The sequence below is a fragment of the Euwallacea similis genome, chromosome 18 (genome assembly GCF_039881205.1).
Source record: "Euwallacea similis isolate ESF13 chromosome 18, ESF131.1, whole genome shotgun sequence".
NCBI classification, from domain to species: domain Eukaryota; kingdom Metazoa; phylum Arthropoda; class Insecta; order Coleoptera; family Curculionidae; genus Euwallacea; species Euwallacea similis.
In genome coordinates this window covers 2,155,639-2,172,764 of record NC_089626.1, presented here as the reverse complement: position 1 = coordinate 2,172,764, position 17,126 = coordinate 2,155,639, and the positions used below count along the sequence as shown (strand labels likewise).

General features: G+C 42.0%; 5 protein-coding genes across 7 annotated transcripts; 2 read left to right on the top strand and 3 right to left on the bottom strand.

Moving 5' to 3' along the window:
- Positions 1–495: 495 nt before the first annotated feature.
- Positions 496–2,609, bottom strand: LOC136414751 (beta-catenin-like protein 1). Its single transcript, XM_066398932.1, has 6 exons — positions 2,464–2,609; positions 2,200–2,406; positions 1,416–2,143; positions 1,204–1,364; positions 747–1,153; positions 496–695 (listed from the first exon to the last, which is right to left on the bottom strand). The coding sequence occupies exons 1-6, from the start codon at positions 2,491–2,493 to the stop codon at positions 555–557; spliced, it is 1,674 nt and encodes a 557-aa protein (XP_066255029.1). The 5' UTR covers positions 2,494–2,609; the 3' UTR covers positions 496–554.
- Positions 2,610–2,977: 368 nt separating this feature from the next.
- Positions 2,978–4,734, top strand: Bx42 (Puff-specific protein Bx42). The gene has a single exon (XM_066398723.1). The coding sequence runs from the start codon at positions 3,038–3,040 to the stop codon at positions 4,646–4,648; it is 1,611 nt and encodes a 536-aa protein (XP_066254820.1). The 5' UTR covers positions 2,978–3,037; the 3' UTR covers positions 4,649–4,734.
- Positions 4,729–6,401, bottom strand: Pex13 (peroxin 13). Its single transcript, XM_066398724.1, has one exon. It carries the CDS (start codon positions 6,157–6,159, stop codon positions 5,008–5,010), a length of 1,152 nt encoding a protein of 383 aa, XP_066254821.1. The 5' UTR covers positions 6,160–6,401; the 3' UTR covers positions 4,729–5,007.
- Positions 6,402–7,471: 1,070 nt separating this feature from the next.
- Dys (Dystrophin) lies at positions 7,472–12,411 on the top strand. The gene is made up of 10 exons (XM_066399303.1): positions 7,472–7,810; positions 7,867–8,070; positions 8,130–8,474; positions 8,628–8,788; positions 8,847–9,036; positions 9,092–9,404; positions 9,466–9,762; positions 9,817–10,182; positions 10,242–10,692; positions 10,744–12,411. Exons 1-10 carry the CDS (start codon positions 7,763–7,765, stop codon positions 11,243–11,245), a joined length of 2,877 nt encoding a protein of 958 aa, XP_066255400.1. The 5' UTR covers positions 7,472–7,762; the 3' UTR covers positions 11,246–12,411.
- A 44-nt stretch (positions 12,412–12,455) lies between these two features.
- LOC136414970 (glycoprotein 3-alpha-L-fucosyltransferase A-like) lies at positions 12,456–15,772 on the bottom strand. 3 transcript variants are annotated; one of them, XM_066399304.1, is made up of 5 exons: positions 15,654–15,772; positions 14,733–14,922; positions 14,476–14,683; positions 13,614–14,306; positions 12,456–13,562 (listed from the first exon to the last, which is right to left on the bottom strand). In XM_066399304.1, exons 2-5 carry the CDS (start codon positions 14,901–14,903, stop codon positions 13,300–13,302), a joined length of 1,335 nt encoding a protein of 444 aa, XP_066255401.1. In that variant the 5' UTR covers positions 14,904–14,922; positions 15,654–15,772; the 3' UTR covers positions 12,456–13,299. The 3 variants fall into 3 exon arrangements, with proteins under 3 accessions (XP_066255401.1, XP_066255403.1, XP_066255402.1); XM_066399306.1 differs by lacking the exon at positions 15,654–15,772 and adding an exon at positions 15,324–15,408; XM_066399305.1 differs by lacking the exon at positions 15,654–15,772 and adding an exon at positions 14,991–15,124.
- Positions 15,773–17,126: the final 1,354 nt, after the last annotated feature.

Here is a 17,126-nt window from a genome sequence, read left to right as displayed (position 1 = left end):
AAGGGCTCTCGATGTATTTTATTATTGTCACATTTTATACTTATCTAGTTTTACTTTTATTAAATGTTGGCATCTATCATCTTCTTCGCTTTTTCATCTCTATAAATCTATAAAGCATATAATTATTTGCGGAAGAGGCAACAACGCTCCTTCTTTTTTTCTACAAACGGCAACTTCCGCAATCAGTAATTAGCGCATGCTCCGAAGGTTGAACAAAATCAAAATTTTAACAACTTCGTTGGTCAAAAGACTAAACGCTGGCTCGGATAGTGCTGAAGGGAGACTTTGTTCCTCTCGGGAATCTACGAGAAACAGGTAAGAGGGTAACCGCAGGAATTAATTCTGAGAATACTTTGATTTGCAATTAATTACGAAGAAGGGACATAGATGGCTATTGAGCTGAACTAGGAGTCTGTAAGATATTTATATGGAAAAGTGTTTTCAACGCGTAGCAAGCCAGATACACAAATCAACGCAAAATTAACTGTCTTTTAGAGTCCTTTTATTTAAACCTAATAAATTTACTTGCAAAAAAATCTAAAAGATACAAAACTCTAAAACTTATCGACTAAATGAAGAATGTGCTGTTGCTCTTGGTCTCTCCAATCCTTATCCCCTTCTTCACCCAAATTTCCAGCATATTCTCGCATTATATGCCTGATAGTTTTCAATGAGGCTCCTCGCAAATTCAGCATCTAAAAATCCCAGTCAGCCATTCCATAAAAACACCATAATTAAGTACATACCTGCATCACTCTCTGTTTAATAGTTGGAGGACCTGCTGCACAAACTTCCACTATGATATAATCAACAAGTTGTAAAGTAAAGAGTCCCCCCTCGAGCCTTTTCAAATAATTTTCATCCTCATTCTCATCCCTTTCATCAAGGGCTTCATCTATAGCCTCGACTTTTTCTAGGTATTTGAAATGTAGCTCCAATAGTCTATCTACTTTCTCATGATCATTTTCAGTGAATTTACTTATAAGTCTCTGTCTCTGGGAGCCTCTGCAGTTCCTCAGCATTGAGGCTATGATTGAACAGACATGCTCCTCGTGTGCTTCAGATGAGAGGACCTTTTTTCTGTTTTTCTTTGGAGTTTTCATAAATAGTGGAAATATGGTCCTCAAACCCAAAATGTCCACAAATTTATTGCCTTCAAATTTATGTAGTATCAAATAGGTAATATAGGAAATAAATACTTACAATTGTCCTTGCCGTATACCCCTGACATGGCATAATCCAAAACTTTTAAAGACCCATTCCTGGAAGTTTTTTTTTCCCTGAGCATCAAATTCATCAGTTGTAGGCCTTCTCCTTTGAGAAATCTATCCCTATTGGGAACCACCATCAAAGAACTACATAAGCTGAAAAACTAACTTGAAAAAGAGTTCTTACTCACAACATGCCATATTTACCTATTAAACAAATTTTCCATAAGCTCATGTTCTTCAGCATTTGAAGGGTCATGTCGCTTATAAAAAGCAAGCTGCTGCAATAAAGTATCGATGCCATCCAACTCCCCCAGCAATAACCTATTTTTCTCATTATCTTGTAAAATAATGGACAAAACTTCACTCACATATAGTTTGTTTTGGTCAAAGGGGGTTTTCAATTTCAGGCGCTTGAGCAGCCAAGCCAACAAACCTTGCTTGCCACACTCAGTGCAGATTTCCCTTCTTAACTCAGTCAGGTTTTCAATTATGGATAAAGTATTGTGTACTCCATCAGCTTCTTCCTTTACTCCTTCATCCAGTCGGTCCAAGTTCTGTACTAACAAAGCTACAACTTGATGCTCAAGTAAACCTTCTATTAGAGCTTCTGCTCCTTCTTCTGACTCATTCAATATATCCACATCTGATAATTCTTGAAGGAGCTCAATTGTGGCTACAGCAATGTCAGTGTTATCATGAGCTAGTAGCTCAAGAAGACTGGGGATTACTTGAAGCTTCACTAATATGGGATAGTAATCTGGAGCTGTGGCCAAGACTCTCATTTCTTGCAAAGTTTCATGCAGCTCCAACTCACTCTCCATAAATTTTTCTGGTGAATCTGGGAATTTAATGCGCATTTCCCGATTTCTTAGCGATCTTTTCTCAAAGTTTAGGACAATTTTCTTAATGGTTACTGGATCTACAACTTCACCCTGAAACATAACTGTGGTGAAAACTAACAAGTGGCTCAGCTGCATGAAAGCTTTACCTCAGCTTGTTCAGTCTCCACATATTTAACTATCTCCGCACGTTCTTCTTCAGAGATTTGATCAAAACTTTGAAGAGACGGTGCAGGAGATGAAGCCCTGACCATCTGTTGAGCTTTGGCCATGGCAATTTTCCGCATTTTGCGTCCCTTTTCCACATCATCGTCTTTGTCTGAGTTATCTGCGGGATGTTTTACAGCCTGCGGAGGCTGTGGAAAAATTTTATGAGGAATGTTTGAGAGATGACCACCAAACTGTGTATTTACCTTGTAGTCTAAGAGTTCTCCTACATCCATAATGTGGTGTTTAAGACTTCAGTTATCTTATACGTGAATGTCAATTTTAATGTAAATTATAAGTTAATTAAAGTTGCAAATATTTTGACTCCTCGTTTTCAAAATTAAAAATGTATTGTTTTGTTTATGTTTCAATTTGACATTTGTAGACTTGTTGACACATTTCAAAAAAGACTGAAGTAAATTATTTGAAAGAAATGATGTCACTCAGGTTGACTCTCTAAATTATAAGACTGAATATACACTTGTATGATATATATTCCAGTTTATAATATTTATATTGTTTTTTCTAATAATGATGCGCCTTCAGCTTAACCTCGTATAATAATAATAATAATGATGCAAAAAAAATCCTCAGCATACTCTATGACGTCATACATTCGATAGTTTTATATATTCCATGCCCTTACGTACGACATCTGACAGTTAGGACTCCATTTTGTTTTTCTGGTCATTTTCGTTAGTTCATTAGCAAAAAAGTAAATAACTTTTGCTTAGAAATTAGATTTAACAACTGCATCTTTACGTTAAATAATTAGTAATAATGGATCTCTCCAGTATCCTTCCCAATCCGGTGCAACCAATTTGGGACCGCGATGACGAACGTAGAAAACGGGCCGCTTTGAAACCTTCCACAGTTATAGTTTCTGCCCAAGCAATAGCACCCCCTTATGGACAAAGACGGGGTTGGGTGCCCCGCAATGTCACCGATTATGGGGACGGTGGCGCCTTCCCTGAAATTCACGTTGCCCAATATCCTCTTGAAATGGGACGTAAAAAAAGTGCAACTTCCAATGCTTTGGCTGTACAACTAGATGCTGATGGTAAAGTCAAGTATGATGTTCTGGCAAGACAGGGACATGGAAAAGACAAGATTGTCTACTCAAAACTATCTGATCTTTTACCCACTGAAGTGGTTTCGGAGAATGACCCATCACTTGAAAAGCCTGGACAAGAAGAAATTGATGAAAACACTGAAAGAACGAGACTAGAGTTGATGAAAATTACAAATTCGAAAATTGCAGCTGCAATGCCAGTGAGAGCTGCTGAGAAACTTGGTCCTGCTCAGTTTATCAGGTACACCCCATCTCAACAAGGGGCTGCTTTTAATTCTGGAGCAAAGCAGCGAGTTATTCGACTTGTAGAAGCCCAAGTGGACCCAATGGAACCGCCTAAATTTAAAATAAACAAAAAGATCCCAAGAGGGCCTCCTTCACCACCAGCCCCGGTACTGCATAGTCCCACTCGTCGAGTCACTGTAAAGGAACAAAAAGAATGGAAAATACCTCCATGTATTTCCAATTGGAAGAATGCTAAAGGATACACTGTGCCATTGGATAAAAGATTAGCTGCTGATGGCAGAGGTCTCCAACAATTGCATATCAATGAAAATTTCGCCAAACTTGCTGAAGCCCTGTATATTGCTGATAGAAAGGCTCGAGAAGCAGTAGAAACGCGTGCCCAGCTGGAGAAAAAATTGGCCCAAAAGGAAAAAGAAGCAAAAGAAGAGCATTTGCGTCAGTTGGCTCAAAAGGCTCGTGACGAAAGAGCAGGCATTAAACCATCTGGATCTGGCCACACCAGAAATGTAGATGATGAAGAAAAAGAGAGAGAATTGCTCAGGCATGACAGACACAAGGAAAGGGCTCGTGAAAGGAACTTAGCTCGGGCAGCCCCTGAAAAAAGAAGCAAACTTCAAAGAGAAAGGGAAAGAGACATTTCTGAGCAAATAGCCCTGGGAATGCCTGCTCGAGGGCAATCATCAAATGAGACCCAATTTGACCAGAGATTGTTTGGACAGTCTAAAGGCCTGGGTCAAGGCTATGGAGATGATGAGGCTTATAATGTGTATGATAAACCTTGGAGGGAAGGAACATCTATGGCCAATCATATTTATCGGCCAAACAAAAATGTGGACAAAGATGTTTATGGAGGAGAAGAGCTAGACAAAGCAATTAGAACAAACCGTTTTGTGCCAGATAAGGAGTTTGGAGGAACTGACAGGTCAGGGACTGGCCGCAGTGGACCTGTGCAATTTGAAAAGGAAGAGGATCCCTTCGGATTGGATCAGTTCTTGTCACAAGCTAAGAGGGCCAGCAAGCGCAAGGAGCCTGAGAAGAGAGATGAACGTGACAAGAAGAAGAGGAGAGATTAGGTTTTTTTACTGTGTTGGGGGTTTTGTTATTATTGTCACTTGTGTATCTCTAAGTGTGTGAATAAATGATGCTTTTCACATAAGTATTTAAGAGTTTATTAAACATGTAACAAAAAATTCAGATAATTACACAGTCTTTGGACAGTTATTACTGGAATATATGTTGTATGGTTACAACTTTCATCATAAATATAGTTTATGTTAATGCAAAAAGCTTATCTAATCTCCAACCCAGATGAGGTTTCTACACCAACAACATAAAAACAATAAGTTGTTTGTTCTCCCATAATAATATCTAACAGCCTTTTCAGATATTGGCAAAATTATATTCATTTAAGCATGCTGAAAAAACTGTCTCCTTAGGGCTTGTCATCAGCAGGAAGCTTTTCTATCCTAACTTTGTCCTCGCCATTTTCAAATATCTCAATATCCCCAAAGCTCACCCTCTTTGCCTGACTCTTACTTGCACCATTTGGCTCTTTGATACTGCTCATTCTAGGCACCAACACCTCTTTGTTGACTGACTCTGGCAAAACCCCACCTTTATTAATAACAATATAATTAAGGGGTACAACTCCACATTTTCCATTATGCTCTGCATATGCCCATCCTGTATTTTTCAAATGCATTTCTTCTTGTAAATAAGTAGGTGCTAGTGTAATATTGTCATTGGTGTGAATGGTGAGTTCATTATGAGAGGTGGCAATGAAGTCAAAACAGGCCTTTGCTTTGATACCTGGTGATTTCCAATTGGCAGGATCAAGCTTGTCTTCATATTTAGGGAGAAATTTGCTGATGATATATGGTGCTGATACAATAACTCCTAAAAATGCTAAAGTAGGCCAGCTAGAGCCTTCAGAAGATGGCACAACCCCTCCAGAGGCACTCGCTTCTTTCCAAGCTAAAGATGTGGGACTGTGTGAAACTTTTAGACCAAGCATCAGACAAAACTTCCTATATAACCAGCTAATAAACCTAAACACATTCACTGAATACCAAATATGCCCAAACATTGTCCTTAGACGACCGAAATTCTCTGCAACTCCAAGAATAGCCCTAAATGAACTGGTCATAGCAAAGAATGTATTGTCTAGCATCATCGCGAGACTGTTAAAGGCACGCACTACACTTTCTACACTGGCAAATGTCTGTCTTGAGTTTTCTTCTGCAAACTGGATAAACCGTCTTTCATGGTCATCTGTTAATGCCATAGGATTGTTATACATGTTATAGTTATTGTACATGCTGCCTCCAGAATAGCCTCCATACAATGAGCTTCTATATGGAGCCCCAAAGCCGCCGTAGGAGCCAAACGGCGAATTGTAAGAGGAAAAACCGTAGGGCATAGACATTGATGAGTAAGAATTCAACAAGGTGGATGATGAGGAAGGCCTCGGAGGTAGCATTGGAGAGGGCCTACCTGGGATTATCGGACTTCCATTGCTTTGGCTACGCATAAACTGAGCAGAGTTTTGAAGGGAAGCTTCCCAGGGTGTTCCAGAGCTGTTCATTTTGGTGTCACAGGAAGTAAGACCTCGCTGCTATGTAATAAGACCGAATCGATTTGACGAGTCTAGAGCCACTTTTTCATTAAACGAATGCGGACTGTTGACCTTTGGTTGGTGAAACGACAGAAAATTAATTGTTTACATGATTTTCTAGTCCTGTTTTGTAGGAAAATTGTCCTCGGGCTAAAGTAATTGATTAAAACAAAAGTATTATTGTTTTCGACTTTTTTGTCAGATAGTTTGCTGACGTTAACAGTTGACGTTCCATTTATTAATATACGTAATTTTTCTCCCTTTACACTATGAAGTGTGACAGCGATAGAAGTTTTGTTTTCCTGGTTGCATAATATGCCAGGGGAAGACATTAAGGAAATCACATGTTGTGAGGTTAAGTGTATTTTGCGTTGTCGCAGATAGTAGCAAGTGTGGCGGAGCCAGCAGCGCGTGCAGTGTCACTCGTCTAATAATGACAGTGACAGTGCACTGCGAACCAGAGCAGTATCTCGGTTCTGTAGAGAACTAAAACAACGGCGGGAAAACATTTTCCGTAACGGTTTTCGGAAATACATTCTGGATAGTTCGATCCAAACCATATAAAACCGTTGATCACATCGCCAACGGTCTCTTTTCTCTTCCGGGCCTCGCACCCTCCACATGTACTCCAACTGGTAACAATCATACTCTGTACACAGTAGAAATAAGTTTATTAATAAAACACATCACGTTCCTGTTTGACGAGTTTGGTGTAGCAATCCTATTTCTGACACCCAATGGAAAACACCTAGTGATTCCATACCTCACTAGCAGGACACAAGTTTCAAACGTCAACAAAGCAGGTTGTCGGGTTTATAGGTGTTTGCGTTTACCGATGGGGATTCGGGGTAACGCGGCGTGCTGTTGCTGCTAACGGAGTAATCTATGTTCCCGTTACGAGGTGAGCACGCTAAAGGGACCAGTATTCTAACCCGGCCAATATACTAGTCCTTGATACAAAATACGCGCTGATACTGCTCGACTATCTTTATTTACACAAAACTATTGCTACGTTTATTATCACAGTCTGTATGTACTATATGGAGGGTGATAATCGTGGTACCTTTCTCGAGAGCGCTAAGAATAAAAGTAAAAAGTGAGAGAGCTTTTAAGGGTCGCTTTGAGTTTATATAACTATCCAACCCTTTCGCTATTTCCGCCCCTGCTACTCGTCAACTGTCACTCCTGTGAGTGTCACTTGTCGGTGCAGGTTTTCGGAGTGAACTACTCTCGAGTGTACAATGCACCACAAGGTTATATTCTGTCAGTTGTCAGATTGACAGTCTCCTTCGCAGTGTTAATTTCATACTTCCGAAATTCCAAGGCCCCCAATTTCGGATTATTTGTTGCAATATATTGTTAAAACTGTTTAAATAATTCTAATTTCAAATGGTGGAAGAACTCATCTACCCTGGAATCCCTGGACCACCCTTATAATCGAAATTGGGTAGGAAGATGCGCGGTCATTTACCCTATTTGCCGTTCAATATAAACATTGATCTGGCTGGATAAAACCTGAAAAAATCTATAAAATGCATGATTTTACCGGTAATTAACAACACCCACGTGAAAAATGCAGAAAAAAGAGGATGGATTTGATCAAAAGAAGTTGGAGCTGGAGGTACCTTAATCACTCATACTTATCTTCTATTCTTGAGAAATGAGGGGTCATTCTAGATTTACCTCCAACGAATGGAGTCCCGGATTGCCAGCATGGCTCCCGTAGGGCACACAGCAGATGTCCTGGAACATCAGCTAAAAGAGCAAAAAGCCTTGCATGCTGAACTGCACCAATTCAAAGCACAAATTGAGTCTTTCCAGCAATTAACCCAAAGACTGATCACTGCACATCAAAATGAAGACACCAGCAGATTCAGAAAGGTAACCGCCTCCGCCTTTATTACACCCACCAAACTCTTAAACCTACTAATCTTTTCCAGGCAGCTGAATACATAAACCAGCATTATCTCCGAGTAGATGCCTGCATAATAAATCGGGGAAAACTGCTGCATTCTTCTATAAATAACTTACAAAACTTGGATAGAGCATTGGATAAATTCTTAGGATGGCTCAGTGAAGTTGAGTCAGTAGTGGAAAATTTGGAAGGTGACCCTGAGTCTAGGAGGGCAGCCCAACAGCTTAAGGAGATACAGGCTGACTTGGAACGACAGACTGTGACACATGCCACTTTAAGACAATCAAACTTAGCTCTTTTGGGGACATTGTCCGCAGAAGATGCTCTTATGGTGCAGTTAAGGGGGGATGAGATGGAGAGGAGGTGGGAGGTTAGTACATAGTTTGCTACTTGGCTTGATGTTGAGCTGTAACTTATTCAGTTACTTGAAAAGTTCCTTTAAATTGGTTTTGCTAACTTAGGATAATAGTTAAAGCTACTTTGTAGTCCCTAATAAGTTCTGAATATTAGTTCCTTTTCACAGGCCTTAAATTCGCGTACAGCTGACCTAAGAAATCGTCTGGAACATAACGCTGACTATTGGAACTCAGTTCTTTTATCTTTGAGAGAGCTGACAGAATGGGTCATCAGAAAAGACACTGAATTAGGTTTAGCAGCCCGGCAAGACGATCACAGAGCCTTCAGGTATACAATCATGCTTCCAAGTTTAAGTCCACATTTAAGACACTTTTTGGGGCCTCAGGCAACAGCTTGAAGACAAACGGCCGCTGGTTGAAGCCAGTCTAAGAAGTGCCAGGCAATTTGTAGCTGGCGATCCTTCAGGGGAGCTTGCACGAAACCTGCGTAGGGAACTAGTAAAATTATCAGACAAATGGAATGCTTTGATTGAAAAGTCTGACAAGTTAGCGGCTAAGTTTGAACAAACTGCCATTGTAAGTTTAAGAATGCTTGACCCAAGAAGACACCTTAATGTTCTTTGTCATATAGAAACTAAAGCAGCTGACTGTGAGCTTAGACGAAGCTTGTGCGGCCGTGTCGCGCCTAGAAAGAGCAACTTTAACATGGAGTGGTCCCCGCAGTGCCGCGGAAGCCCGGGAGCTGCTAAACAACCTGAAGATATTAGAACAGCAGCTGCCCCCCTTGCAAAGATCCTTGGAAGATGCACGAATGCAAGCCAATACATTGGGAAATGCTTTGCCTAACAATTTAGCCGGACAATTGGAGGATTGCGGGGCTCGCTGCAGGGCTTTGCATGCTGCAATTAGAGAGCGGCGGGAAGTTCTCACCAGTAGTTCCCAAGGTGATAATACTGTGATGAAATGTATTATGTTTTTTGATAATCTTAAAAATTGAAATTCCAGGAGAAATCTCTCCAGGTCCATCCAGCGTTCAGCCCCCATGGGAACGAGCCACAACTCCCAACAAAGTTCCCTATTACATAAACCACAGCACTGAAACAACCCATTGGGATCATCCGCAAATGTTGGAATTGGCCGCCTGTCTTTTGCAGCTAAACGAAGTTCGATTCTCCGCGTACCGAACTGCCCTAAAACTCCGAACCATCCAAAAGAAGTTGTGCTTGGATTTGGCAGGGTTGAATACCGTTTCTGAGTCTTTCGATCTGCACGGATTGCGGGCGCAGAATGATAAGATTTTAGGTGAAAAATCTAGTATTAGGAAGTATGAAATCTAAGTCCTATTTCTCTGCATAGATGTGGCCGATATGATCCTGGTTCTGAGAGCAATTTACAGTCACATAGCCGCGCAAGACGACAACTTAATCGACGTTCCTTTGTGTGTGGATATGGCTTTGAATTGGCTGTTAAATGTCTATGATAGTCAACGCACGGGGCAGCTCAGAGTGCTCAGTTTTAAAGTAGGACTGACGGTCTTGTGTAAGGGACATTTGGAGGACAAATACCGGTACTTGTTTCGATTAATAGCTGATCCTCAGCAAAAGGCTGACCAGCGAAAATTAGGATTGTTGCTGCATGACGTGCTGCAAATTCCCAGGCAGCTTGGTGAAGTTGCTGCTTTCGGAGGATCTAATATTGAGCCCAGTGTTAGGAGTTGCCTAGGTAAGGGAAAATTTATAATCTTGGTCGGATATTAGCATGCATACTTTTATAATGAATAGGTGATCGGGAAGACTTGGAAGTAACCCACTTCCTAGCTTGGCTTCAGCAAGAGCCGCAATCTCTCGTTTGGCTCCCTGTGCTGCATAGACTGGCTGCCGCCGAGAAGGCAAAACACCAGGCCAAATGCAATTCTTGCAAGCAATACCCGATTGTGGGGCTTCGCTACCGCTGCCTGAAATGCTTTAACTTCGACATGTGCCAGATTTGCTTTTTTTCGGGCAAGCTAACCAAGGGACATAAGCTCACCCATCCGATGCACGAGTACTGCGCGGCTACTACGTCTATCGAAGACGTCAGGGACTTCACCAAGGCCCTAAGGAATAAGTTCAAGAGCAAGCGCTACTTTACAAAGCATCCGAGGTTGGGATATTTGCCTGTCCGGTCGGTTTTGGAAGGCGATGAGTTGGAAAGCCCGGTGGCGTCTCCGCAACATAACGACATGCATTCCAGGCAAGCTCGACTTGATATTTTAATATAAGCTATTTTATTTGTTTTTTTAAGGCTGGAAATTTATGCTTCGAGGTTGGCGGAAGTAGAGCTAAGAGCCGCCTCCCCGGACGACGAACACAGGCTAATCGCCGACTACTGTCATTCTTTAGAGGGTGCTCCAGCCAGTCCTGGCCAACTCATGATGGTGATCGATGAGGAACAAAGAGCAGAATTGCAAGAAATGATATGCGAACTGGAAACTGAAAACCAGGCGTTGAGAACTGAGTACGAGCAACTCCAAAGAGGATCGGCGCTGCATCCGCTTCAACAGCCCCATCACGACGTTTTGGCTGAAGCTAGACTTTTGAGACAGCATAAAGGCAGACTCGAAGCCAGAATGCAGATATTGGAGGATCACAACAGGCAGTTGGAAGCGCAGCTCAAGAGGCTGAAGCAACTTTTGGCCGAAACCCCTACGTCCACTTTGCAGACTCGAAGCGTGACTGCTTCGCAGCTGAATCAAGACACTCCGGGCAGGGTTAATCAGCCACCGCCTCCAGCTGAGATGCGCTGAGTCTAGTAGGAGATTCAAGGTGAAAAAAGGAGAATCCTACATATCTAATATCGTTGGATATTTATCATTGAAGCTTGTCGTTTTTGAGGTGTGTTCGATTTGGATTTTGAGCCAAATGAATAGATTGTTGACGATAATAAAAGTGGAATGTGATTTATTAAACAGCACTTGATTCAAAGAGAGATTATGGACAGAAGAGATAAGATAAGAGCGGATAAAGCCACAATCAGTTAGTCAAAATTGCAGTGCCAGGAATGATTCGAAGTGCTGTTCAATAATAACACTTTTTACATAGAATAAGATATAACTGCCACTATAATTTAAGAAATAGCGTAAGGTGTTAATAATCCATTAACTTTGGGGCTCATTTTCTGCGTACAATGAATCAAAAGGTCTTCAATATTTTTTTCCTTCGGGGTCTTGTCAACCTTGACTTGTCTCAATAAATTTGCACTCGCCATATTGTCCATAAAAACGCAATTGCACAGTGGAGACCTGACATCCATATAATGTAGCTGGGCATAGAAATCATACGACGATTCATCAAGTATGGTTATTTTGTGTTTAGTTCAGGGTCTTGCCAACCTTGACCTGACTGAACAAATGGTACCTACCATATTGTCCATAAAAACGCCATTGAACAGTGGAAATTTGATGCCCATACGAGGCAATTGGTCATGGAAACCAAGCGACGAGTCATCAAGTATAGTCATTTTATATTTAATTGCTTAATAATGGGTTTTTCAAAATAAACTCGACCAAATTTTGTGTCGAAACGTAGGAATTTGAGTCCCAAAATACAACAATATCAATCAGCAGTATTAGGCAGATGTAACTGCCACTTATCAGGGAATTCAATAATAATTGTTACAGAACTGAAAAACCGCTTTTAGCAATGCGTAGTTACATATCAACGCGCCTGAAATGTCTAAATCCCCATCCAACCCAATAAGCTTCCCTTATTGTATAGGCGCTTTTCTAATTAGAGTAATTATCACAATTAAGTTTAACGCGAACAGGTTCCTGATCATCAAAAGTGTAACTTAGCCATATCGGTCAAAACATTTCAATTAACGTTAAGTTTAGCGTGCTGAGGGTGTATTTGTATTAATAGTGCGTTGCCATTTTGACTGCTCTCGTACGTAATATATTTTGACGTTGATTTACGAGAAAGTGTTCTTCCTCCTTGGTCGAGAGGTAAAATGCACCATTGAAAAACTTAATAAATCGTATTTATTTTCTTTTTACTGTACAAACGTCAACAAACTTTGTCTTTAGTGACTAGCCATACTCGCAAATTCCATTGATATACATAGTGACATGATAGAGTTAAGTTTCTAATGGGCACAGAGCAACTCATTATAGTATTAAATGTCAATAAAATATCACAGAAACTCATTTTTTCAAAACTCTTCATACCACTGTTAAAAGGGCGCATTTTCGATAAACTACGAAGTCAATGAGGATGCTGGTAGTATCCAGCTTAAACGTAGGTAAATGGGATTTTGTGCACTTCGCTTAACAATATTGCCACGATTGAACGAATAACAAGAATTTTCTCCAATAACGCGGAAAGTGTTGCTTAATAATTATTAATGTAGCTACAGTCTTATGTACAATTATTTAATACCGCAACCAACGTTTAAGGGGCGAGGAGAACCCTGGCAACTAAGTTAGGCCCTGCTAAGCACTATGCGTTTACATAAGTCTGGCACCATCTACTAAGAAATATTTGGGAATTCATTACACGTGTAAGTCTATAAGAATTCCTACACTTGAGCCATTTAACCATAACATAAAAGTGAACCAAACTGAAATGAAACAATCGTTCCGAGCCGCACGCAAATGGACACTTGATATTCCTCGTTTGCGCGAATTAGGTGCCACTATCACCAAATCACGTATTTCACTATAGTGCCTTATCGACTATTGGTACCGCCCTTATAACCACATTACTTACAAATCAACACCCTGGTTTACCTAAAAATGCGGATTAAACACCTCTAAACTCATTTCTGCCTCACTGCTCAATTCCCGTACGTTTTTTTTTTAGTTTAAACGAATTCGGCGTTTCTCCAAGATTTGGTGGTGCACACCCCCGGGCCTCGCCACCAGTCGTTAACATCCTCGTAATGCCTGGGCAGGGTGGGCGCGTGCAAGAGGGCGCAAAGCCTGCACCAAAAGTAGGTATTGATGAATTCCCCCGTACCCTTCCATTTGAAGTAGGAGTTGTAAAGAGCGTTGTCGCTGTCCAGGCGGTGCAAGTAGGCCGCTAGCTCCTCTGGACTCTCAAATTCGTCCACGTGGATGTACGACCCTAAAATGAGTAAGGTAAAAACAGTGTCCTCAGAGGAGAAAAGATGTGTACCTTCCGGAGCGCTTTTCTGGTAGTCTTCCGGCCGGGCCCCCATAACAATGGGCAAAGTGTCGTGCCCCAAACCATTGACAAACAGCTTCTCAGTGATGTAATCCCTGCAATTGGAATTCTCAAACGCCAAGTAAAACTTGTAATCAGTCTCCAGGAGATTGAAGCACTTCTTGTCGTCGGACCGGGGGCACTTAAAGGTGCCGCAGCCACCGTAAATGTCAACTTCAATGTATTTCCCCAATTCCCTGGCGTACTGAAGTCTGTTGTTCCGCGCCCCACAATTCGACACGAACCAAGCCACCTTCTTGGTCTTGTTCCCTGCATAGTCTTTGTTTTGCACCTTCTGCTTCACCTCCGGATCGAAATATGTCCACCTTTCGTAGGGGGCCACAATGTCGCTGTCCCTCCTATACGTCGCCGTCCAGTTGATGGCATCGGGGGCCTTGACGGTCTGGGTGTGGTAGGGGCACTCCAAGAGGTAGAGGATCCACACTTGGTTCATGGGACGCTCGTACCCTGGATAGGCGACGTGATCCTTGAACAAGATCGCGTCTGCGTCCGCAGCTCTGCTGCGGTCTGGCGTGAGAGAGCAGCGGTTCACCGGACATTGATGGAAGGTCGCGGAGCCGGCTTTCTGGCCCCATGTGCCCATTCCGTTGAAGAGGAGAATGGTCTTCTCCGGGGTATCGTAGCCTGGATCAATACAAATCGTCTAAGCCTAAGAACAATTATCGCCATGTGACGATACTGATAGCGCTACGTGGTTACGTCACTAAGTCGTCCAATCAAATTCACGTTCACGTTATCGAATTCAAGCAGATGGCGATCGTCTTATCGCCATTTTTGAGAGGATTTTCAGTACCTTGATAGTCTTCAGGAACGTACATCAGCTGGTCGACTACCCTGTCCCCGTCGGCCTGCTCAGGGAAGAGCCTCGCGGGCCCCTTGGACTTGCTGGGCAGCACGGAGCCCCCGGTCAGGAAGTACGGCCTTTTAGGCGGTCCCGAAGGCCCGTCGTCCTCTACTTCCACCTCGTTTTCTTTCTCCACCGAAGCCAGTTCTTCGTTGGCCTGTAGGAGGATTTTACCTTCTACGCGAGCGAAACGCCACTCTACTCACCTCGAACACCTGGACCTTCTGGGTGTGCACTTCCACATTGTTCAAACCCGGCCTGGAGGGTTCGGCCGGGGAAAAGTACGAAAATCGGTATTGACTCCCCACCAGCAGCGTGATGCTGATTACTACCACGAATGCCAGGAAAACCTTGCGCGGCGTCAACCGTGGAGGCATTTTAGGGATGCTTCATTACCTGTTAAACATGACGTTTAAGGACACGTTTTCGGTGTTTACACGTTGTGCGTTGTGGAAAATATTTACAGGCATTTAGCATGTAGCACCCGATAAGGAAAGCGCTAATTATTAACGTTCGGATCAAATTTTCGAACTGATAAGGACTGTGACATCTTATCTGAGAGCAATTATCGATAAGTCCAGTTATTTATGGAAAGGTGCTAGAAACCGTCTGAATTGGCCCTAAATGCGAATTCTGCGCGACCCACACCGTGCAAATAAATCGCGATAAATGGCGCAAATTGGCATAATCATATATTGTAAATAAAATTTATTCTTCCGCTCCGGCACTTTTCATTGTTCGCGGATCTCGCTGGACACACAAAAATCGGGAAACTGCCGTGGGCTCGTGTGACCTACATGAGGAAGTCGAAATGAAAAATTTTAAAGCGCTTAAAAAACAATCGGAAACTATTCGCGAATGAATTTCGCGTGGAATTCGCCAGGTACCGCGAACTGCAATCGTCGGAGGACTATCGCACCTAAATTGGAGCTGCACTTGGGCACTTATTCGTTTGAACACACGCACATATATCTGAAAACTAAGTGCTGTGCAAATAGAGTTATCTGTAGTCGGCAAAAACACATTAAGTTGATATGCCCGGCGGTTTGTAAAAAACGCCTCTCGGGTGTTATTATAAAACAATAAGCGCTACAGCAGCACTATTAAGGATTTAAAGTGGTGCTTACCGATTAAATGAAGGGTTGAATAGTGGAGGCATGTCGGTGTCGCTGACGGCCATAGAAGGGCAACTTCCCAAAGCCCTGCCTGGAAAATCCATAGCGGGAAATGGAGCGTGCGCCCTGGACGGGATTGAACTGATGGTTGCGAGTGACGTTCGCTTTTCTTAATCCAGCGGTTGTTCTATGAGTTTTAGCCGATAAAGCAGATGTTCGCGCGTTTTATCATGTAAATGCAACACGTTAAAGTGCCGAGGAACCTTCCCGGAAGGTGTACTATTTATTGGTCCACCAGTTACCGTAAGATCTGTGCCGTAACGCAAATATAGGCAATATTTGCATAGAGGTGTTAATTTTTTTCCAGTAGTGCGACGGTCAATAATCCGCATTTAGGTTTCTTTACGAAGTCTTCGACATTAGTTCGGAGGCGCTATATAGGTTGCGGATTTAAAGCCGTCCAGAAACGCGTGCATACAGGGTGATTCCTAAGTTGATACTTTTTTTTGACTGTTTGCAGAAGTCACTAAACCAAACGACATTTTCAAAAAACTTAAAAATAAGAATGTTATATCAATTTGTCGCAAACTGAGTCCACGATTCCGTCCAACCGAAAGAATGCGTTCAAGGTTGTCACCATTAACTTCGGCACAAGGCTCCGCGCGACGCAACCGCTGTTCCTTAACGGCCCGGAATAAGGAAATCGGTTTTCCTCTGATTGCCGCTGCGGCCTGTTCTGTGCGAATAATTCATTCTTCCCGCGTGGTTACAGGTGTCTTATAAGCTAAATTTTTCATAAAACTCTACAAGAAGATATCGCAAGAGTTCAAGTCTGGTGACCTTGGTGGCCAACAAAATACAAAAGAGATAGAAAGGTGCAAAAGATAGGAAATTCGCGCTAGCATTTCAAAATTTTGCTCTGCAACATCGTTGGTCATTTTTAAATTATTGAATAATGCATTTTGCAATAAATTTCTTATTTTAAAGTTTTTTGAAAATGTTATTTGTTCTAATAACTTCTATACACAGCTTTAAAAAAAGTATCAACTTAGGAATCATCCTGTAGATAAAGGCATTTCGGTTATTAATCAATACTAACGGATGACTCATATATGCCCCGCATGCACAGACCTGCACCAACCTCGGCCGACAAAATGTCAGGGAAATCATGATGAACTATTATTTGTACGAAGATTTCGGATATAAAGATATTCGTGGCAACGTCGCTGACTAAAACTGTTGCTCTTCCTGACGTCGCACAGTCGAATTTGGCATTGGCAGTAACCTTGGTAACCGACACTGGCAATTGTTTTTACTATCAACAATTCGGCAAAGTGAGGTTATAAGGAAATTCGAAGTTAAGTTACGTTAACTTCGAGTTTTCTATTAAAAAAGAGGAAAAGGGGGCTCCACCTAACAAAATTCGCTACATAATGCATACATCTATTTGAATCGCAGTGTCAGGGAAATTATACTTTTCGCCCA

Excerpts from the sequence above, each read along its gene's own strand:
- LOC136414751 (XM_066398932.1), bottom strand. The coding sequence starts at position 2,493 with ATGGATGTAGGAGAACTCTTAGACTACAAG. Across the intron at positions 2,144-2,199 it reads TGGAGACTGAACAAGCTGAG|GGTGAAGTTGTAGATCCAGT; the intron begins GTAAAGCTTTCA and ends GTTATGTTTCAG. Across the intron at positions 1,154-1,203 it reads GGTATACGGCAAGGACAATT|GCAATAAATTTGTGGACATT; the intron begins GTAAGTATTTAT and ends ATAAATTTGAAG.
- Bx42 (XM_066398723.1), top strand. The coding sequence starts at position 3,038 with ATGGATCTCTCCAGTATCCTTCCCAATCCGGTGCAACCAATTTGGGAC.
- Pex13 (XM_066398724.1), bottom strand. The coding sequence starts at position 6,159 with ATGAACAGCTCTGGAACACCCTGGGAAGCTTCCCTTCAAAACTCTGCT.
- Dys (XM_066399303.1), top strand. The coding sequence starts at position 7,763 with ATGCAGAAAAAAGAGGATGGATTTGATCAAAAGAAGTTGGAGCTGGAG. Across the intron at positions 7,811-7,866 it reads AAAAGAAGTTGGAGCTGGAG|ATTTACCTCCAACGAATGGA; the intron begins GTACCTTAATCA and ends GGGTCATTCTAG. Across the intron at positions 8,071-8,129 it reads ACACCAGCAGATTCAGAAAG|GCAGCTGAATACATAAACCA; the intron begins GTAACCGCCTCC and ends AATCTTTTCCAG.
- LOC136414970 (XM_066399304.1), bottom strand. The coding sequence starts at position 14,903 with ATGCCTCCACGGTTGACGCCGCGCAAGGTTTTCCTGGCATTCGTGGTA. Across the intron at positions 14,684-14,732 it reads AGAAGGTCCAGGTGTTCGAG|GCCAACGAAGAACTGGCTTC; the intron begins GTGAGTAGAGTG and ends ATCCTCCTACAG. Across the intron at positions 14,307-14,475 it reads CGTTCCTGAAGACTATCAAG|GCTACGATACCCCGGAGAAG; the intron begins GTACTGAAAATC and ends GTATTGATCCAG.